This window comes from Bos mutus, chromosome X (genome assembly GCF_027580195.1).
Source record: "Bos mutus isolate GX-2022 chromosome X, NWIPB_WYAK_1.1, whole genome shotgun sequence".
NCBI lineage: Eukaryota > Metazoa > Chordata > Mammalia > Artiodactyla > Bovidae > Bos > Bos mutus.
Genome location: NC_091646.1, coordinates 23,211,820 through 23,235,874, shown reverse-complemented (window position 1 = coordinate 23,235,874; position 24,055 = coordinate 23,211,820). Strand labels below are relative to the sequence as shown.

Sequence of the window (24,055 nt, the reverse complement as noted above, 5' to 3'; positions counted from 1 at the left end):
CGGCGGTGGAGAGCGCTCCTGCAGACCTCTTGGCTTTCCCGCGCGGCGCCGCCCACCGCCGCGCCTCCGCCTCCCGCTCGGCCCCGCCACCGGCTTCCTCCTCCCCAGACTGCCTTCAGCCCGCGCGCCAGCCGGCTACGTTATGGCGGCCCGCAGCCCCAGCGTGGTGGTGAGCAACCTGGCTCGCGAGGCCCGTGGCGGCGGCCACCGGCCCCCCCCCGAGCCGCGGGGCCGCAGTGCGGGCTTGGGTCCGGGTGGCCTGGGGTCGCGGGAAGGGGGGAGGCCGCATCTTCCTGGGTTCGGCCGCGTGTCACGCTGGGGCGTTGGGGTGACGGAACGGCGAGGTCGGGGTGGCCGCCTCTGGAGAGCCCCGGGAAGGAGGGCTGCGTGTGGGAGGAGAGGGTGGAAATGGCGTTTTGGTTGACATGTGCCGCTGGCGAGCGTGCTATGGGGAGGGGCCGTGGGCCAGTTCGGGAATGATCTGGCGCGGTGAGGGTGGGGGATTTCTTAGGAGAGGCTCTTCTCTGTAGGTTTGGAGTGTGGGAGTGAGGTCCTCAGGGCAGGTCCGGAGAGGGCCCCGGGCACGGAAACGACCACATGGGAGGCATGCGGGGACTGGTATTTTCACTTAGTTCTGCAAACACTATGATGAATATCTGTGGGAATGCGCATTGCTTCATTGCATCCTCGCGGCAGCCTTGGCAGCCGTAACCATACCTACATGCGTAGAAAATAGTTAACTGATATTAGGTAATTTTCCCACAGCCCAGAGGTAAGCCAGGCCTCGTAATCAGATATGCTTGAATCCCAATCCGTTGCTCTTTGATGTCTCAGGGGACATAAAAAATGCGAATCTGGTCCTGACCTTCAAGGACATTGGTACCATAATCCATCTCTGGTATCCTGTCTCCAACCTCATTGGTTCTTGTTTCTCCAGGAAGCCAAGCTGCTCCCTCCCCTTGCTCTCCCCTTCTGATCATGCTTGCTAAAAGAGCCAACCCTCTCTCAATAGTTAAATGCCTTAGCCTGCATTATTACTATTATTATTATTTTAACAGTTACCTTATTACCTGTTGATTGTCTCTCCCACAAGGGCAGGAATCACAGTGCCTTGCACGTAAGAAATTCTCGATGATTTTCTGTTGGATGAGTAAATTAAATAAACCGTTGAGCCCTAAAAAAGAAAGGATTCTATTTCATATTAGGCCTTGTGACTTAAAGAGCAGTGGTCTTAATGGAGTCTGCCCTGGGATCCTATCGGATCCTTCAGAGAAGGCAATGGCACCCCACTCCAGTACTCTTGCCTGGAAAACCCCATGGAAGGAGGGGCCTGGTAGGCTGCAGTCCATGGGGTCTCTAGGAGTCGGACACGACTAAGCGACTTCACTTTCACTTTTCACTTTCATGCATTGGAGAAGGAAATGGCAACCCACTCCAGTGTTCTTGCCTGGAGAATCCCAGGGACAGGGGAGCCTGGTGGGCTGCCGTCTATGGGGTCGCACAGAGTCGGACACGACTGAAGCGGCTTAGCAACAGTAGCAGCTGGGATCCTATCATTGTCATTACCTGCCTATCCCTATTTAGTCCTCAAAACAACCCTCTAACAGAAGTATGGTTATCATTTTACAGATGGGGAATCTTTGAATCCTTTTAGGCTCTAAATCTCTGAAGTTATTGAGAGGAGCTCAGACTCAAACCTAGGTCTCTATCAAGCGCCATGTGCTTAAATATGATGCTAATAGTACGTACTCAGCTATTTTTATTCACTTGCTGAGGAGGTTGATTGGTTTTAAGTTTTGGGGTCCAATGCTTGCCCCAGCATACAGTGAATTATTTTTGCTATAACTGGCTGTTAGTTTTGTTTAAACATCAAGATATTCATTGTGTTTTTGGTTTGCAAATTCCTGTTCCCTTTTTTATTTCCTTCCCAGAAATTGTCTCCATGTTAGCAATAACAAACAGTTAAATAGTGCTTGCTATGTGCTGGTTACTAAGCCCTTTATACATATTAATTGGTTTGATGTTTATTTAAAAAATTTACCTGGCTCAGAGAGGTTAAGTAACTTTCCCAAGATGACCCAGCAATACTAGAATTTGAATCTAAGCTATCTGGCCCCAGAGTCTGCTCTTAACCTCTCCACTTTTAAGTTCAAAGTGACAGTAGTAGGTGTTTATTTAGTACATACTATGTCTTAGGCAGTGAAGTAAATATTTTACAACATTATCTAGTATAAATGCCCTAAGAATACATAATAGATATTCCGAGGGACGTTGAGGGAGGTAGATAAATACTAGTATGATCTTGGAGGCATAGATGGATGAAGTAACTTACCCAATATCAATCAGATGAAATTGACCGCCAGATCTACCTGGTAAGACCCATGCTACTTCTAAGTATGTCTCTAAACTACCAGGGAAAACTTGGACACACTTGAACAAAGAACAAGCTTTTAAATTTTTGCAGGTTATTATGAAGCATCAGAAATACATTATGTGGATAAAATATCTTCTACATTTCAGGATGGCCGACTCCAGTACTCTTGCCTGGAAAATCCCATGGACGGAGGAGCCTGGAAGGCTGCAGTCTATGGGGTTGCTGAGGGTCAAACAAGACTGAGCAACTTCACTTTCACTTTCATGCATTGGAGAAGGAAATGGCAACCCGCTCCAGTGTTCTTGCCTGGAGAATCCCAGGGACAGAGGGGCCTAGTGGGCTGCCGTCTATGGGGTCGCACAGAGTCGGACGCGACTGCAGTGACTTAGCAGCAGCACTGCTAGAAATGTAATCCCTATTAACTGGGCTTAAATCTTACCCTGCCACATTTTAACAGAATTGATAAAATAGTGCTTTTTTGGGGTCCACAACACTATCATTTTATCAACAGGATTTAGGCTGACAGTGTAGACCAAAATTATCCTTGGTGACCGCTGAGAAATGGAGTAGTTGAATTTGGTGGTTTCATTCTAAAATTGATTAATTAATGTGACATGCATCCTATAGATTCATCTTAACTTTTTCCGTCCATTTTTTATATCTAGGTATTACAGAAAGTCTGTAGGCAAGAGGCGGGAAAAAGACAAAAGGAACAACCAGATCAACAGAGAAGAAGGGTCTTGGAGTTCTTTTAGCTTTCTGTTAGCTTTCTGTAGTTCACTAGGGAGTAATTAGGCCGTGTCATTTTTACCCCCAGTGTGAAGAGATGCTAAAGATGAAGATGTGCTAGTGTCCTCTTCTTCCTCTGTAATTGTATATTACATGCATCAATAAGATTTATATGCTGTAAAATTGCCAGCCACCATTGTTAATATCAATATTGAGACTGTTACTTTCCTACCAGTGGCTGCCAAATGTCTAATATTTAGAAAAATTTGCTACAAATAAGAATTCAAACAGACATTTGAAATTGCTGTGAACTACTATCTTCAGCACTGTGCTTCTGATAATTGATAGGCATGTATTTTGCCCAGAGTTAACATGCCTATTATTCTACTGTGCACACTGGAAAGGAAAGATGATAATGTTGGCTAAATGCATGTCCTTGTACATATAGATAGTAGTTATGGGCCCGCTTACATAGAAGCAGGTAATAATTTATCCCTGAGTTGAATAGAATGCTGATTTTAATTCTTGTAAGCCTTAGATTCTTGTAAAGCTTTTAATTCTTTACCTATTAGAAGGGAGGGCAAGCAAGTGATATATGTACTTTATTTGTAAGGCTGATATAAAATTGGAAAATGAACATACTACTAGCTTAAACTATTTTCACATTTAGGAATAAATGCATCAGAAATTCATAATTTTGGTCTTAAGATACCCTGAGTTATCACAGATTATCCCAAGGGTATGACATATCTGCTTTGGTGTTTTTTGAGAGTTTGAAGTGTCTGAATATCAAAGGTAAAAATATGCCACCTGGTCATTTCTGCCCATTCTGGAAGCTTGGGATTATTGTTGGTGTGTGTGTGCTAAGTTGCTTCAGTCGTGTCCAACTCTTTTCGACCCTACGGACTGTAGCCTGCCAGGCTCCTCTGTCCATGGGATTCTCCAGGCAAAAGTACTGCAATGGGTAGCTATTTCCTCTTTCAGGGGATCTTCCTGACTCAGAGAACTCTTGTCTGTTAGGTCTCCTGCCTTGGCAGGCAGATTCTTTACCGCTATCGCCACCTGGGAAGCCCGTATTGTTGGTTACTAAGAATAAAATAAAATGTATTTTATCTATTACTGTATACCTTTTAATTCACATTTTAAAACTCATTTCCTCACTTCCATTTAGTCTTGTTTAGACACATAAACATTGTCATTTTTGGATCACAAATAGACCTAAGCCATCCAGCTCACAGATGATGAATTGATGTTGCATGTGTTATCTTCATTCTAGTTAATTTCTTTGCTTACTGTAATTTTAGATAATATATCTTTGTAATTAGACATCTTAGGTACAAGCAACAACATTTTTCATGTATGAAAACCATTATTATAGATGTGACACATATAATTATTAAGAATTTGTGGCTCCAGTTTTACTGGAAAATAAAATAATTTTGATAAGTTATGATAGTAAAAGATGGATTTTGGTCCTAAACAAAAGATATATACTAATGTTACATTTTTCAGTAATCTTTCATATTAATAAAAGTGCCTTGTAGATTTTACCATTAACAAGTTTATTATAGATGAGTTAGAATTTGAAAGCTACCTTCTAAAGCTCTGAGTAGATGCAGTCAGATTTCTGAACTGAGTAAATGGTAAGTGTCTCAGAGCTATTAATAACCTATCTTTTGGCCATTTCTGGCTGAACTGGGAATCATAGAAGGAAAGATGTATCTGCAAAGAAACCACATTTTCATTTGTTTACCACTTCCAGCCCCTCCAGAGCTCTCCCCTAAATATTTTGGGGTTGGGTCCTTCCCAAAGCCATCCAGAAGCTTCTTTGTGAGCTTGAGGCATTTTAAGTTCACATGTTGAAGCTTTAGCCACCGCCCCGCCCCACCTGCCCTGCCAAGCAGTGGTTTTGGGAAGGTAATTAGGATTAGATAAGGTTGTGGGGGTGGGGCCTTGGTCTTTGAAGAAAGACACCAGAGTTCCCAGCCCCACGCCGCCCCCAGCACACACATAGCCAGGAGAAGATAGCTGCCTACAAGCCAGGAGAAGAGGCCTCATAATGGAGCCTACTTTGCTAACCTTGATCTTGGACTTCACAGCCTCCAGAACAGTGAGAAATAAGTTACTATTACTGTTGTTTAAGCCACCCAGTCTATGATTTTTTGTTACAGCAGACTAATACACTTCTTTTAGGAAGTGTTGGTAGTAACCACTGTCCTTAGACATACAAGCTACAAATAATACCATGTAATTTATACTCATATACAAGGTTGGGCATTTCTGTCACCTAGTTGATTTAGAAGGCTGTGCTAATTCGGTGCCAGAGACATGTCAGTCTAATTTACTCAGTTTGCAATTTAGGCAACAGAATATAATACTTTATCATATACTTTAAGCTTAATATTTCTTTAGGAAGGGGTCATTGGTGCTAGGTGACCTTGGGTTCCATTTATCTTTAGTGTGTATAAGCACTTTTGATAATCACACATTTGTGGGCTTGTGGGATTAGATATGGTACAGATTATAAGCTTTAATGTGCTGTATAGTTAGTCATATATATATATTTGTCTTTTCCATTAGATTATAAACTCTTTGAAGTCTCTCAATTTATAATCATCTTTGTATCCTCCTACAAAATCTGGCATAGGGCTATAATCAAGGTGGATGCTGAATGCATTTTTATGTAATTAAGTATATATGATCCCTTCCTATCAAAGTACCCACTGGATTGTTAACTAATCCATATTAGATGGGGTTAATTCATATCAGATATTAATCAATTAATATTGAGGTTCCCAGGTGGTTCAGTGGTAAAAAATTCACCTGCCACTGCAGGAGACGTATGAGACACTAGTTCGATCCCTGGGTTGGGAAGATCTCCTGGAGGAGGAAATGGCAACCCCATATATTTATAGTGAATTATAACAAAGTTGTGAATTTATGTCTAAAGTACCTCAAGTGATGCAGATTTTATGAATTTTGTTTTTGCCTTTTGGAAAGAGTTATATTGATGTATTTTTTTTAATGCATCAAATAACAAAAAAACCCTTTTACACTGAATGTGATATATAAATCGAATAGTACCAGTTGAAAATAAAACCTTTTCAATTGGAGAAAATTTGTTTAAAAATTTCATTTTTTGGCCATGCCACGAAGCTGGAGGGATCTTAGTTCCTTGACCAGGGATCGAATCCGGGCACCCAGCAGTGAAAGCATGGAGTCCTAACCACTGGACTGCCAGGGAATTCCCTGAGATGGAAATGAATTTGGCATGATGACAGAATTCCTATTTGGGGCTATATCCCTGCTGATCTGTCTGTGTTAGACTGCGTGTCTGACTTGAACTCTGGGCAGAATTCACATTAGCTTTGATGGATACAAACAAGACTTGAAGTTCTTAGGATGCATGCAAAACCCATAGCCAGATACTGAGTCATTTTCACAGAAGCAGTAGTCTTCCGTGAAAGTCTTGCATGTTTCAGAGTACTGGGTGGGTCCTGGTTTATGCTTGTGACAGAGCAGTGAGTAACTGGGAGGAAGGGAAGCCATTTTGGTGCTCTGGATCTTGATTTTAAAGCACTCTGAAATGGTACATTTTTCATTCTTGTCAGGTAATAGCAGATCTAGTCTGACAAGCCTGACATGAATGTTTATCCTTGCATAGGATCTAGTAAGGTCTACCTCTCCTTTTCCCAAAACTTTGATTAGATTTCAGTTTATAAAATTTGGAAAAGTAATACCTTGCTTGTTATGAAGCATTATAAAAATAATACTCACTTAAAATACTCCTGTAGGTGTCACAGATGTCCCATTCGCATTCTTTTTGTAGTAATGTCTTGTGAAATAAGCCTGATGTGAATGCTGAGTTGGGTACATTAGTACTTCACCCTAGAGGATCTAGCATAATCTTTCTCCCATACCCAAAATAGGATTTTCCCCCCTGCGTATGAAAGTAATACATGTTTGTTTTTAAAACAAACCCATATTGACTTCAGGCTGCATGCCCAGCGAGTGCCTGTGCTCTGCGTGCTGCTGGACCTTGCCCGTGGACATGTCCCGATCCACCTGCCCAAATGACCACCAGCCTCCTGGCCACAGTTCCAGACGGAAGTGGCGTGCAATTACTACCAGTCTGACAGCACTTGAAACTCCACCAAAGTCTGGAAAACTCAGAACTCTGGGGACCGAAGGAAAGACGACATGAACTTCAAATTTCTTAAAATATAATTATCAATTCTGTGGATAATAGATGCATCTTAAAAATCTATTTTTACAATTTATTGAAAACCAAGCTACTTGTCCTTAAGCACCTAACACAGTGCTGAGTGGAGCAGGAGATGCTCAATAGATAATAACTGACTTGGCAAGATTTAATTATGGTTTGACCAATATTTCTTGCCAGCTGCCAAAGTTCATGTCATCAGCTTCTTGAATGTGATTTGGAAGATATTCCATCTTGAATAAAATGTGAAACAAAATATTATAATTCTAGTTGGTGTCTTTGGAATAAGCTGTATTAGCACCACTCTAACCAACTGAGCTAACTGGCCAGGTGCTGAAGAAATTTTAAATATAATGCCCAATAGAAATTATAAAGAAACTATAATTTTTTTTTAAGTGAAATTGACAATGAAAAAAACCCAAGTCAAGATTAATGTGCAGAAAGTGGCAGGTCCCCAGTTCTTACAGTTGACCACTGTTTGGTATATTCTTGCATACCAACCTTTCTTTTTTTTCTTGTCTTCCTTTTATTTCTATTATAATTTTTTATTCATAGATTTGGTTTTAATATATCTTAGAAAATTTCCCTATGCTTTTCATATTATATATGAAAAGACATACTACCACAACTAATTAATGAGGACTTGACTTTGTAAAAAGCAATATATACTCATCGAAGACAATTTGAAATATATAGCTAAATAAAATCACTGTAACTCCACTCCCCAAGATAAAGGTTTTTGTGATTTTATTATAGTTTTTCTGTGTGTATGCGTGCTAAATCACATCAGTTGTGTCTGACTCTGTGTGACCCTAAGGAGTATAGCCCACCAGGCTCCTATGTCCATGGGATTCTCCAGGCAAGAATACTGGAATGGATTGCCATTTCCTCCTCTAGGGGATCTTCCTGACCCAGGGATCGAACCTGCGTCTCTTACATCTCCTGCATTGACAGACAGGTTCTTTACTACCAGCACCACCTGGGAAGTCCTCTGTGTGTATAGGTTCATATACAAAATTTAGAAAGCTGTACTCATAGTATGTTTCACCACCACAGGTACCACGTCCTCAGTGTTATTAATATTTTACTTTCCAGGAACTGGACATACCAAGATGACCAATATGTGGTCCTACTCAAACAATCTTAGAGTGTCTAGTATGAAGGCTCCTCATGAGTTGATTATAACAGTCTCAGGGTTATGCAAGCGTGGGTTTTTAAGGAATCACTTAGCTTCATGGTGGGTTTTTTTTCCCCTACTGTGAGATGAGACTATTTTGATTTGAGTTAGGGACCATCAATTTTTCTTGTTCACTGTGATATTTTAACTTGTTAGACTATAGTGTATTAAACATTTTTTACTAAATTTTCAAACATGCAGAAGTGGAGAGCATATTAAAAGTATAATTGATCTCTATGTACTTATCACCTCTGTTTATAATATTATCAAGATTTTGCCATATTTGTCTTAGCTATTTAGTTTTTCTTCTCTGCTGAACTAAAGAAATTTTCATGTCATTCAACTTCTGTAATCTTAACTGTTCATCTCTGAAACGTGGTTGATTTCTTCTATAACTACAATTCATTATACCTATGAAGTTACAGAAAGTTCTTGGCCACAGTCCATAGGGTCACAGAGTTGGAAACAACTGAAATGACTTAGCACACACAAGATATCTCATAATATCTAAATTTCTGTGATAGGCTAAGGTTTTTAAACATCTAAATCCAATCAAGTGTTTGTATCCTGAAATGCTCTCATTAACACAGCTGTATTTCTTTTTCAGATTAGCGATGATGAACCAGGTTATGACCTAAATTTATTTTGTATACCCAATCATTATGCTGAGGATTTGGAGAAGGTGTTTATTCCTCATGGACTAATTATGGACAGGTTAGTATGATCTCAAGTTGGAATTTTGTCTTTCCTTATATTAATTTCTGGTGTCAGCAACTGTTTTAACTAGTTGATATTTGAACATAAACTAGGCCAGCTTTTCACATAATTGATGCTTTCTATTTTAGAAGCCCTCTTGACAAAAAGGGAGGGGAGGAGAACTTATGAATAACCCAGTATAAGTCATGGTATACCGGGAATCTGTATGGAGAAGAATAAAGTAAATATTGAAGGGAAACTGGAGGAATGAACTTTAGTCACAAAGTCTTTGATTTCTCAACCCTGAACAGGGTAATGGAGTGGGGCTCAATCATGGGAAGGCAAGGTCATATTTTGATTATTATGCACACTAGCTTGAAAATTTTCTGTTAAATAAATTTCAGTGAAAAACTTCACTTTCTTTAAATGCTTGTCTTGTGTCTCTGGCTGTTCTTTTTTATTCTAAGATTATAATATTATTATAACTATATTCTAAAATATTCTGACTCTAGACGCTTAAACATGAAGAGTAAAGTTCTCTCGGTCTCCTGTACACATTTCTTCCCTACTCACTGCCTATGTATGTATACCATATATTTTAACACATGAGTATTGCTGTTGTATAGATCTACAGTTTATTGGACATTTTTTCAGATTAGTACATCTGGTGCTGTGTCAATATTTAAAGGTTGCATGGCATTCCACTTTCTGGCTGTACCATAATTGATATAACCAGTTCCTTATTGATGGATGCATGATGTCTCCATTTTTTTGCTTTTACAGATCATACTAGAAGGGAACATCCTTTTACAGATATTTGGTCAATTAACTTTATCCATGGGGAAATTTTGGGCCAAGGGGAAGGTGTTTATTGAATGTTTTGATACTGTCAAAGTATCCTCCAGAAAGTTATATTAATTTATACTCCCAATGGTATATGAGTGTGCTGTTTTCTTCACCGTCTCTTCTAATATTGTATTATCAGAATTTGCCAGTTTGATAGGTAAAAATTGTATCTTATTTTAATTTGCTTTTTTAAATTTTTCATGATAGATCTTATAGTACACATGGATTTTGAAGGTTTTTGAAATTTTTACCTTTGCTTTATGAGCACAGATAGACTTCACAGGGGGCAGAGGACGTGTTTTGTGGAAGCTTAATCCTTTTTTTTACATTTGCAATGCATTGATTTTATTTATTTATATTTTTTTTGAACTTATTTTTTAATTGAAGGATAATTGCTTTACAATATTTGTTGGTTTCTGCCATACATCAACATGAATCAGCTATAGGTTTACTGACTTGAACCTCCTTTTTTTTTTTTTTTAAATGTTTGTCCACTCCCTTCAGCTTGCAGGATCTAAGTTCCCTTACCAGGGATCAAATCCAGACCCTCATCAGTGAAAACATGGAGTCCTAACCCCTGGACTGCCGGGGAATTTCCATAAAGTTTAAATGTTTTTTTTAATATAATTTAATTTCTATTAAGTTACTGATTTTAATTTCTGTAGGACCGAACGGCTGGCTCGAGATGTGATGAAGGAGATGGGTGGCCATCACATTGTGGCCCTCTGTGTGCTCAAGGGGGGCTATAAGTTCTTTGCCGACCTGTTGGATTACATCAAAGCACTGAACAGAAATAGTGACAAATCCATTCCTATGACTGTGGATTTTATCAGACTGAAGAGCTACTGTGTAAGTATATTTCATACATGTTTAAAATAAACATGGCATTTTTATTATGCATCCTATATGTATCAGCTTTAACTGATTATGCATAAATTCCAATTGATCTATATTAATAAATAAAAACAAAACTACATGGATTCTAAAATTCAGATTAACATGAATTTATTGTGAAGCATTATGTTTTGCAAAACCAAAAAAACCCATGGCAGCTGTAGGTTTTCCTATGTTTTGAAGCTCTTCAAACTATACTTACATGTTCATTTTACATGGTTACTGAGCTTTTCTAATATATTCCCTAGTACTTTATATCCAAGTGAATATTGTCTTTTTCAAACTAGTTGCCTTATACAGTCGCCAGTATTTATTTTAGTTTTTTTCAAACTTTTAACTTTATATTTTGTATTAGGATATAGCCTATTAACAATGTTGTGGTAGTTTCGGCTGAACAGTGAAGGGACTCAGCCATACATATACATGTATCCATTCTCCCCCAAAGCCTATATTTATTTTAACGTTTTTTTGATTTAGTTTCGGTTTTCTGGATTTTTAAAACCCCCTTGAGGAATTGCTCTTGAGACTTAGGGGATCCTCTGTTGACTGGTGGCAGATATCCTCTCTGGCGCTAGATTGACTTGCAAGGGAGTCCTAGGCATTTGGAGTTAGTTGTAAGTAATAAGGAGGGTCAGCAGTTGTCCTTTAGGAAGCGTGTTGGAGTGCGAGCATTAGCACATTGAAGAAACCACCTTTGCGTCACATTCCCTCTGTCTGTGTCACACAGTCTCAAATGCTTCAGAATATTGACAGAGTAAGCATTATTGATGCTTGTGGGGTGAACCAAAATCCATGTCATCTTTTCATGTGAATTTTATCATCCGTATGCTTGATTTTTATTACTTCATACTGTTGCCTTTTTTCTGGTTGCATGTTGGCATTGTAATTCCTGAGAGTTAGTATTTTCCTTAAATAATAGATTTTTTTCCCTAGCTTCTTCAAGGATTAGAATGAATGTCTGATCTTTTTCTGCTTTATAAATCAGTATTGTAGGGCATCTTTGTAGAAACTTGTGTTATGTTTACACTTCCATTTGGAAATAAGGACCACTTACGTACATTTAACTTTCAGCCTCCTTTCTTTTCGTTAATCATCTATTTGACCCAAGTCTTTGACCTTTCCCCCATTTTTATCAGTCCTGCTGGTGATTGGACAACTATTTAAGTATCATCATAGACAGTTTCCCTATCCTGTTAAAAATCTTTGTGCTTATATATCATGACATTACTTTGTAATTATAAACTCCTTTTAACTTGTCCGAATCTTGCTTGAATTAAAGACTTGCTTAAATGCAAAATTTGGATTTTTACTTAACAGAAGTTGTTTTGCTGATTTACACTAAGGTTTAATTCTAGTCAATATAACTGACTTTAATATGCTATTGCTTAGAGGCTCACAGTCCAGGGCATGATTTCTGTTTTTGATCTTCTTAAGAATCCTCCTGCCCACACACATACACATAAAAATCAGTTTTGTTGCTTTATGACTTCTACTTCATTACTGTGGAGACTTGTGCAGAATGTTCTTTCTTTGAAAAGAAAGCTCATTAAAAAATGAAGGGAGTTTAATATTTTCTTTTTAAGTATATTTATAGTCATAGAGCAATTTGAAGCAGTAGGAACATTGACATTTTAATTCTGTTTTTTTGGCTACGCCACACAGCATGCAGGATTTTAGTTCCCTGATCAGAGACTGAACTTGTGCCCCTGCAGTGGAAGTGTGGAGTCCCGACCACTGGACCACCAAGGAATTGCTAGTTTTTTCCTGTTAGTTTTAGATCTTAGAGGATTGTTAAGCTGAACTCCTCAACTGATAAAAAGTGTTGAGATCTTGAACATAATTAAAGCAAACATTTAGGTAAATTTTCCCATAGAGAAAAATTATCTGTTCTATTTTATGTGACATTTTGTGTAGATTTACTACTAAACAATAGAAATTAGGAAAACCGTATATACTTTGTTGATTTGAAGTAACATTTCTACCCTCTTTAATAATTCATCAACTTGTGGAAGATATTTACATGTGCATATTATAAAACAATTTGATGTAATCATAAAATAGGCATTTAAAATTGTTTGTAGCCTCGGTAACAATGACGTTAGTGTAATCTTCACCAGTTTGAAGTAGTGATTTAAACATTAACTGATCTGTACTTATCCTAAAGAAATGCTCCATGAACAATTAAATTTCCCCGGATATATGAACAGCCATAACAGTGTTAACACAGCCTATCTAGTTTTTCTTCAGAATAAAAAGTAAATTTTTCTGATTAAAAAAAAAACCTGTAAAAGAACATACAACCATAAAAAATTATAAAGGAATTAAATTCCAGTACCTCTTTTAATTGTAATATTTTGAAGAATTTTCTGTGCATACACACACATATTATAGTTTACATACTTTTAGACTAGCTATTCAGATTTTTATTTGCTTACTGCCTAGTTGAGAAATTGCCTAGGGATTCCAGATACCATGTTTAAATCTAAGATAGCCTCGATTTTAAGATTTCCCACTACTTTTTGTATTGCTAAGAAAGAAGACACTGTCAGTTATATCTGTAAGTTGCTGGCAACTGTCATATGTCAATTTCAGGAGGTATTAAGATGTGTATATATATCCTTCAAAAATAAAATGCTATATATTAAGTGACCTTTTCTATCACTAAAGATCTATGATATTTTTTAAAAAAGCAGTTAGTAACTGTGCAAATGTATTTTCTCTATTGTGAGTTCAATTTTTTAGTAATTTTTTTTACTAAAATAGTTTAATTAAAAAAAATGAGACAGCCACTATGGAGAACAGTATGGAGATTTCTTGAAAAACGAGAACTAAAACTACCCTATGACCCAGCAATCCCACTACTGAGCGTATACCTTGTTGTTTCATTGCTAAGTCATGTCTGGCTCTTTTGCGACCCCATGATCTGTAGCCCACCAGGCTCCTATGTCCATGAGATTTTCCAGGCACGAATACTGGAGTGGGTTGCCGTTTCCTTTTCCAAGAGGATATACTCTGAGAAAACCACAGTTTTCAAAGACATGTACCCCAGTGTTCATTGCAGCACCATTTACAGTAGCTAGGACGTGGAAGCAACCTCGATACCCACCGACAAGATGAATGGATAAAGAAGTTGTGGTCCATGTATACAGTGGAACGTTAGTCAGCCATAAAGTCAGTTCTAGTGAAGTGGATCAATCTAGACCTTGTTATACAGAATGAAGTAGGTCAGAAAGAGAAAAACAGTATCATGTATTAACATACATATGGAATATAGGAAAATGGTGCTAATGAGCCTATTTGCAGGGCAGCAGTGGAGACGCAGACATAGAGAACAGACTTATGGACGCAGCGGGGGAAGGAGAGGGTGGCACGAATGGAGAGAGTAGCATGGAAACATAAATAGCCATATGTAAAATAGAGAGCCAGTGGAAAGTTGCTGTGTGGTGCTGGGAGCTCCAATCAGGTGTTCTGTGACAATGTAGAGGAGTGGATGGGGTGGGAGGTGGGAGGGAGGTTTAAGAGGGAGGGGACATATATATACCTATGGCTGATTCACGTTGATGCACAGCAGGAACACACACAACATTGTAAAGCAATTACCTTCTGCTAAGCTGCTAAATCGCTTCAGTTGTGTCCGACTCTGTGCAACCCCATAGACGGCAGCCCACCAGGCTCCTCCGTCCCTGGGATTCTCCAGGCAAGAACACTGGAGTGGGCTGCCATTTCCTTCTCCAGTGCATGAAAGTGAAAAGTGAAAGTGAAGTCGCTCAGTCGTGTCCAACTCTTAGTGACCCCATGGACTGCAGCCGACCAGGCTCCTCCATCCATGGGATTTTCCAGGCAAGAGTACTGGAGTGGGGTGCCATTGCCTTCTCCAAATTACCTTCTAATTAAAAATAAATAATTTTTTTAAAAAAGAAGAAAGCCTCAGGAGGGAAAGTTGTCAGATGAGTAAATTTTTTGTGGGCTGTAATCAAATGAAAAATTAGCCTGATTTATGATGTGTTCAGACTAAATGGCTTACCTTAAAATGAAATTGTTCTTAGGATTTTAAATCTTGTAGAAACCTTTTTTGAGTTAGGACTTATCTCAGTGTACATTTGGGAGGGCTTCGCTGGTGGCTCAGCGGTAAAGAATCCACCTGCCGACACAGGAGATATGGGTTTGATGCCTGGGTCAGGAAGATCCCCTGGAGAAGGAAATGGCAACCCACCCCAGTATTCTTGCCTGAGAAATCCCATGGACAGAGGAAGCTGGCGGGCTACAGTCCATGGGGTCGAAAAAGAGTTGGACACAACTAAACAACAGCAACAAGACATTTGAGAACAATGAGGGGCAGAGGGATTAAGTGACTTCCCCAAGATCATGCAGGCCTTTGATTTGAACCCAGGCCTTTAATTCTGTGCAGAAGAGTCTTACTTGGGAAACTTTTTAACTGACTTGGATCCTCTGATATGGGCTTCCTATTATTTCTTCATCAGTTTTGCATGCAAAGACAATTCATTTTGCCAATTCTGGGATTTTTTTCCTCAATTATAATCAAGATTCATAAAGCTATAAGTTTCAGTCTTAATTTTGGAGGTCACTTGATTAGTAGCTTGATTAGGCCAACTGTTAAATACATGAAAGGTGCAAATTACTTATAGTGATTTGTTATTTGTAAGAAGCTGGCTCTTTGAGTGAGTTTGTTAAAGAAAAATGTAGAAAATATTGGAGTAGTTTCTTAAAGTATCTCTTCTAAGAAGAGGTCAGTAGCTTTCAATCTGTATGTATTTAGTCAATTGCTTTAAGGTATGCTTTTTTTCTCCAGAACAGTTAAAGTTTAAATGTAAAGTACCACTTTGATGTGGTTGAAAGCTTATCTTCTGTAAACCTATTTTTATATATATAAAGCAAGTGAAGTGATTTATGCCTTTCTCCTGCTTATTGACCTAAGACTATTGGACACTGATGGGGGAAAGAATTTGTTCAGTTTAAATTGGCAGGAATGGGGATATGTACTGTCCACAGTGTAAAGAAACTCTAACAGAAAGGTCAAAAGTGTGTTTTCTCATCCTTGCCTGTGGATTTTTACTTTGATGTAGTCCTTCTTGCGCAGCTTAGGTTTTATACAAGCACCCTGACTCATAGAACATGAAGGAAGTAGTCACGTTTGGCCCCATGAAACCACAAATTTTATTTTTTTAAACATGGAGGGACTTCCGTGGTGGTCCAGTGGCTAAGACTCTGCACTCCCAATGCAGGGAGCCTGGGTTCGATCCCTGGTCAGGGAACTAGATCCTACATGCAGCAACTAAGAGTTCCCATGCCACAGCTAAGACCTGGTACAGCCACATAAATAGATATTTTTAAAAAAGAAGGTTTGATAAAATGGAAACACAGACACTAAGGGTATGTATTTGTAAACCCAAAGAGCTTCTCTGGGAATTTTATGTAGTAGACAGTGACATTCTGAGTTAAGGACAGATTGGGCTCTCCCATGCCAGTACCATCATCTCATGAAGTTTGAAGTACTTGAGAGTCCCTCAGTAGTGAAATGCAGCAGGGAGACAGTGGGAACCTTGACCTAAACGGGAATGGAGGGAGTGAGGGAAATCCTTTGGGGGGGAACGGATTCATGGTTGTCATTTGTATGCGATTTGGGAACTGCTGCTAAGTTGCTTCAGTCGTGTCCGACTCAGTGCGACCCCATAGACGGCAGCCCACCAGGCTCCCCCGTCCCTGGGATTCTCTAGGCAAGAACACTGGAGTGGGTTGCCATTTCCTTCTCCAGTGCATGAAAGTGAAAAGTGAAAGTGAAGTCGCTCAGTCGTGTCCGACTCTTTGCAACCCCATGGACTGCAGCCTGGGATTTTCCAGGCAAGAGTACTGGAGTGGGGTGCCATTGCCTTCTCTAGCACAGTGGACTGTAACATTTTTCGTAAATGAATGTGCTGTTTTAGCCTGCATTTTAAAAGTTGTTTGTGTTTTCATCAAAGAAGCCTTAGAAGCTAAAACCCTTGGGGCAAACACGAATATGGAGATTTAGATCTATCAGAGCAGCAGTGTCTTGCATACTTGGAGTTCTCTTGTCTGTTTCCCTATTACCGTCGCCTTTGGATCACAGGGTTTTTTCCATGATTTCATACTTTCCATACTTTTCAGTTCTCAGATCTATCCTCTGTACAAAAGGGTCAATTGAAGTTGGAGTGTAATACCAAATTTCAACAGAAGATGTCGCTGTTTACCTTGATTTGTTGTGCTCATTGAAAGCTTCAAGTTTTGTACACTTTTTGTTTTCTATTCTGTGTTTGAAACTCTAGGTTTTAGGTTAGTTAGAATAAGAGGTGGCGATGAGAAGTGATATGCAAGGGTTTTTTATATTGGAAGTCATACTTTTGTATCTTATATTCGTTTGCATCACTGTGTTCTGTTGGCCCATTTGTGTTTTTCAAAAATAACATTGCCATCAAATATGGACGTGTATATAGAAGTATTCAGGCACAGCTTGTTTTATTGTGCTTCATTTTATAGTGCATTTTTTAAAATAAGTTGAAGGTTTTTGGCAGTTCTGTGTCAAGCAAGTCTATTGGTGCCATTTTTCCAGCAACACTTTTGCACTCTTTACATCTGTGAATTACATTTTGGTAATTGACACAACAGTTCAAGCTTTCATTATTATTTTATTTATTATGGTGATCTGTGATTAGTGATCTTTGATGTTACCATTACAAAAAGGTTAAGACTCACTGAAGGCTCCAATGATGGTTAGAATTTTTATTTATATATATTTTGGGGGAGGTTGTACCATAGTTTCATGTTTTATTTTTAAAGAAACTGCTGATTTCCAGAGTGCCTGTACACTCACATGAAGTATAAATGGTCCAGTTTCTCTGCATCCTCCACAGTGTTTGCTGTCACTACTTTATTTTCTTTTAAATTAATTTTTATTGGAATATAGTTGATTTACACCGTTGTGTTAGTTTCAGGTGTACACCAGTGAATCAGTTATGCATACGCACATGCGTGCGTGCATGAAGTTGCTTCAGTCGTGTGGGACTCTTTGTAACCCTACGGACTGTAGCCCGCCAAGCTCCTTTGTCCGTGGGATTCTCCAAGTGAGAATCCTGGAGTGGGTTGCCACACCCTCCAGGGCAAATTCCGGAACCCGCATCTTGTCTCCCAGGCGGGTTCTTTACCACTAGCACCACCTGGGAAGCCCCATGTGGGCGTATATCCATTTTTTTTAGTCTTTTCACATAGAGGCCATTATAGAGTGTTGAGTGGAGTTCCCTGCACTGCACACAGTAGGTCTTTATTATCTATTTTATATATAGCAGTGTGCATCTGTCAATCCTAACCTCCCCATGTATCCCTCTCCCCCCTTACCCCTGGTAACCCTAAGTTTGTTTTCTACATCTTTGATTCGATTTCTGTTTTGTAAATAGGTTCATTTGTACCATTTTTTAAGATTCCACATATAAATGATAACATTTTCTAGCAATAAAGTATTTTAAAATTAAGGAATGTACATTGTTTTTCAGACATAATGCTGTTTCACACTTGATAGACTACAGTACAGTGTAAATATAACTTTTATGTCCATTGAGAAACCAAAAAATTTGTGTGACTTACTTTATTGCAACATTCATGTTATCGTGATGGTCTGGAACCAAACCCAAAATATCTCAAGTATTCCTACATGTAAAAGTAGAAAGTCTTCTTATCCCTTGTCACTGCTCAGAGGTAATTGCAGTTATAAGCTTTTTTAAAATGCTGAACAGAAACGGCTTCATGGGCAGCACATTGCCCTACAACTTGGTATTTTAGTTACTGTTGTTCAGGACAGTATGTACAGACTGTCCGATTCTTTTTAATAGCTGCACAGTATTACACTGCGTGGATGACCTTAATTTAAATAATTCCCTGTTAATAGACATGTTGGTTGTCTCCAATTTTTGTTGAGAATGTGAAAATATTCTGCGTTTTCTTCTGGTCTGCTTATGGCTTTATTTTTTATGTTTAGATTGTAATCCATCTGGAATTTATTTTTGTGTACGCTATGAGGTAGGGATCATACATTATTTTTTTCCCAAATGGATTACTAGTTGATGAAACACCATTTATTGAATAATTCTTCTTTTTCTTATTGACTTGAAATAGCCATCTTTATCATGTACTAAATCCTCATGTGCTTCTGGGTCTGTTTCTGGGTTCCATTCTGTTCCTTGATCTCTTTATCTGTTACAGCACCATTGTAATTGGCAGAACTTTGGTATGGTTTGCTCTCTGGAAGGGCAAGTCTAAGCTCTTTCATTCACTGTTCGTTCACTAGTTTTCTGTCTTGAATCCAGCACAGTTGAATTACGATCATTATCACCACCAGCTAGAGTGGGTGTGGAGCGTTCCTTTTTGAAACTCCTTAATGGTTTCTACTAGATTCTATGATAGCAGAAAACTTGGAGCCTAAGAGTTATGCTTTAAAGGACTCCTGATCAGACCTGATTTCCCAGACTGTGCTGAAGATGGCCTGGGCCTCAGCTAGACTTTTGAGGGAGATATCTTTGGAGTTGAATGTGATATAGACCAGACTCTACAGTTTGATTGACTCATGGGAATGGTCCTGGGCCAGAACCAGACACCTGTCATGCTAATAAATTCTTTCATGGTTCAGAAATTCCTGAGACTGAAGATGGGTGGCTGCTGTAATACTGCCCACTCAAAAATGCATGTGCCCCATTTTTAGGACTCTTCAAAGCATCAAATCAGTAATGGCTAATTAGAACTTCTTAATTTTTTGTCATTCATTTCTAGAAACATAATTCTTAGAGTATCATAATGCTGTGACATGAGATAGCTAACTTCTTAAATCTCCTAGTTCCCATTTGATAACTTGAAATGTGTGTGTATTATATGGAAGGATATACATGTATATTTATACCTTTTTTTTTTTTTTTAAATTAGAACGACCAGTCAACAGGCGACATAAAAGTAATTGGTGGAGATGATCTCTCAACTTTAACTGGAAAGGTGTGTATCTTGTTCTTTTTCTGGTTCTCTTAGGTGTAAGGTTAGGTTGTTTATTTGATGTTTTTCTCATTTCTTGGGGCAAGCTCATAGATAAACTTCCTCTTAGGGAAAGGTATGTATCTTGAGGGAGAAGGAAAGAACACTCCATACCAAGAGTCATACTGTGCTTTCAATCCATCACCAGGAGGCAGTTTAGATAGTTATTTATGTACTCAAACACAAGTTATTTAGCCCTTGGAAACAATCTAAGTTAGGCATCTAAGCTAGGTCATATAGCAAAGAGGCCACAGAATCCAACGTTAAACTTCAAATCTCTTGTTGCCAAGTACTGTTGGTATGCTTCTGTGGGGATCTAATTTGGGATCCTTCAAAAGAATATATGAAGGGAAAAGCCTCCTTTTTAAAAATAGATCACACATCGTTTCTTAAAAGATAAACAGTATAATGTAGTGACTGAAAGTGTGGGTTCTGGAGCTGGAGAACTTCGGATTCAATGCTTGACTCAGTGCTTCCTAACTGCATGACCTTGGGCAGGTTCTTTAACTTCTCTGTCTCCCATATGTATGGTGGGATGATACTGGCAACCACCTCAGAGACTTAAAAGGGTCAAGTGATAATAATTGTGTAGAACTTTCAGCAGTTTCTGGTAGTACGAACACTTCAAATATACTATTATTTTAAGGAATCGCAAAGAGAGTTTTAAATACATCAAAAATCTTCCAGTACAGACATTTAGCTGAGATAATAGAGCTATTAAAATATTTGAATATTCTTCTTCTGATACACTGAAATGATTTTTGAGTAACCTGTGATAAATGATGGAATGCTATGATTTCTTTTTCAGCTGCCAGTTATTTTATTTTATTTTTTTTGCTGATAGATGCAGTACCAAATATAAAGGCATAAACTTATAAAAGTTTCACAAGAATCCTGTGAGGTAGATATTATCATTCTCATTTTATAGATCAAGAAACTTAGGACTCAGAAAGGTTGAAGGACTTGTCCAAAGTCACTCTGCCAGCAGAGTGAAAGAAAGTTAAAGTGTTAGTCGCTCAGTCATGTCTGACTCTTTGCGACCCCATGGTCTGTCCATGGGATTCTCCAAGCAAGAATACTGGAGTGGATTGCCATTCCCTTCTCCAGGGGATCTTCCCAACCAAGGGATTGAACCCAGGCCTCCTTCATTGCAGGCAGAATCTTTACCATCTGAGCTACCAGGGAAGCTGGCGAATGATAGAACTTGAATTTAAATTTAGGTCTATGTAGCTCCAAAGTTCTTTTCTTCCTCTGGTTTTCAGATTTTAATGCTTATAGCTTACTTACATGACTGAGTATCTGTAAGGCAATTTTAACATACAACACTTGTGTCAAATTCTATGGTCCCATATCAGGGTCATGCCAAACTAATGTTGTCTTCCTCAACATCTTTTGAAAACTTCAAAGGAGAAATTGTAATCTGTTGACTCTTCTCCCTTTCTGCCAGACATATCCTCCTTCCCTTTCAGCATGCTTTGTCCATATTTAGAAGTCATTTGAAGCCCTTACTCCTAGAATCAGTTTTTAGTGCTGGAAGGGCCCTAGCCTTCAAAGCTTTCTGATTCCGTTCGACCTTGCCTTTCCCACCTAATGGCTGTCCCACTGCATAGCTCTGTGATCTCACAAGTTCTTTGCTTCTGAAATAACTTTGAGTAAGCTCATTTATTGTGGAAAAAAATTAAGATGCAGAAGTTGGGTGAAGTTATTTCTTAGGGGTGAGATTATGGATTATTTAGACTTTCTATTTCAGTTTGTCTCTATGAGTAGTTTTCCCTTTTTTTTCTAGTTAGTAGCTGAGAATATGGGCTTTGAACCCTGAAAACCTCTCAAGTCTATCCACTTGACTATTTTTATAACTTTAAGCAAATCATTTGACCTCTGAGCCTCTTTTTTTTTTTCATTTATTAAGTAAAGAGGTAGTTATTTGATATAAAATAAACTCTCAATAATGGTTGTAATTCTCATTCTTTTATTTTTTAAACAGTAATGATACCATACTCTGGATACTATAATTTTGTGTGGCAAATATTTAATCTCTCTAGACTTTGATTTGTGTAAACTGTCTCATAGTACTAAAAGTCTTTGATTATGATTTAGACAAGCTTTTGCAGCTACTTAGTATTAGAGCCAAGACTAGACTCCAGTTTTTCTGTCTCATAATTCAATGCTGTTTTCAAACTATAACTCCATCCCATGGTTCTGATTGCCACATCAGTGAGCCAAAGTTACTGATGGGAAAATATTATCCTTCAAATGTGCTAGCTGGGCTAGAGAAAATGCTGAGCAAACCACATAGTGGGTGGTGAAACAATTATTGGTTCATTACTTGATTACAGTTGGCCCTTGAACAACATGGGTTTCAACTGTGTGAGTCCACTCATATGCACATTTTTCCTATCAATCTGTACTACACTACTATACAATCTGTAGTTGGTTGAATCTGTGAATATGGAGGAACTGTGATACAGTTGGCTGTAAAGGTATATATGGTTTTCAAGTGTGTGGAAGGTTGGTGTCCCTAGCCTCCTTGTCATTCAAGGGTCAACTGTATATTCAATTTTCCTAAAGATTTAGGTTACAGTGTCTTTTGAGAAGAGAGAAATTAGTTGTAATATGAGAAAGAGAGTGTTGTATATGAACTATTGTAGTAATATAATGTATATTATAAAATACATGCAGTTATAAAATTACAGATTAAATAAGGTGAGGTTTAAAAAATTTCAAATGTTTCTTTCAAACCCCCCTTGATAACCACTGACTTAGAAAAGTATAGAGAACATCATACCTAATGCTATAGGTATGTGACAGAGAAATGAGGACTACAAATAAATAATATACATGAATCTTCTTATGACTGATTATAATCAGTATATGAAATGCTACCTCATTCCCAAGAATAGATAGGACTCTTCTCTACCTTAGACAGTTAAGGCAGTATTTCCTCTAAGCGTTCTTTCAGCTATAAAATTCTAAGAGGTAGAAATTGGGATAAGGGTTTATGGTAGCAGGAAGCATTGATATCTTTTTTTAGTTTAGTCCAAGAATATGAGCACATGCAGATCAATTTCAGCCTACCAAGAAAATGGGGGTTTTAATAGGATTCCATATGGTAAGTTAAATGCATGATTTTGGAGTTATTGTACAAATTATAGTTTTTTGAATGTTGGAGTTGGAATACACATTAGTGTATTTCTACATGGGAAACTGAGGCCCAGAGAAATTTTTCAACTTGCCCAAGATTATTCTGTTTAAGTAATGGAAACTCTTTTAAAAAATTGAACATATGGGTCAAATTTTATTTTAAAAATTCCATTGCAGTGAAAATTTTATATTAAAGAGTTCCAAATCCCAACAGATGGCCCATTTGTTTAAATCAGGGTTTGATATAGTAAAGTAGGTTAAAACAAGAATTTGGAGAAATCCTTAGAGTTTGTTATGATGTGACTTAAACTATAATTGGAAACACTGTCTGATTCATTGTACTGATTTTCATTTCTCTTTTTCTTCCAGAATGTCTTGATTGTTGAAGTAAGTTTTACATATTTTTAATATGGTGTTTATGATTTTCTAACTTGGTATATGCAGTCCTAAAGGTAACCCAGGGAAAGAAATTCCTTTGCATCAGTTTTAGTGATGGGCTTGTATTATAAGGGAATGAGATCGTTTGTAAGAAGTATTTAGTAATTTATTTTTAAGTTAAATTGGATAGTGGAAACATTATGGTATATATCTTACCCCTCTCTTTTTGGCTTGGAATTTAAAAATTAAAATTACATATATCATTCCCATCCATGTATTTATGCTTCTGTTGCATATATATAACCATATACAAAGCATATCTTTTGATAATTTACATGTGAAAGTCACTCAGTTGTGTCCGACTCTTTGTGACCCCATGGACTGTACAGTCTATGACATTCTCCAGGCCAGAATATTGGAGTGGGTAGCCTTTTTCTTCTCCAGGGGATCTTCCCTACCCAGGGATCGAACCCAGGTCTCCCAAATTGCAGGCGGATTCTTTACCAGCTGAGCCACAAGGGAAGCCCAAGAATACTGGAGTGGGTAGCCTATC

General features: G+C 38.3%; 1 protein-coding gene across 1 annotated transcript in view; it reads left to right on the top strand.

Annotated features, from left to right (window-relative positions):
* The window catches only part of HPRT1 (hypoxanthine phosphoribosyltransferase 1), a 31,328-nt gene continuing 7,273 nt past the window's right edge, over positions 1 to 24,055 (top strand). The window contains exons 1-5 of the mRNA XM_070365754.1: positions 1 to 169; positions 9,110 to 9,216; positions 10,710 to 10,893; positions 19,882 to 19,947; positions 23,494 to 23,511. Of these exons, the coding sequence (XP_070221855.1) occupies positions 143 to 169; positions 9,110 to 9,216; positions 10,710 to 10,893; positions 19,882 to 19,947; positions 23,494 to 23,511 (402 nt within the window). The 5' untranslated portion in view covers positions 1 to 142. The remainder of the gene's footprint in view (positions 170 to 9,109; positions 9,217 to 10,709; positions 10,894 to 19,881; positions 19,948 to 23,493; positions 23,512 to 24,055) is intronic.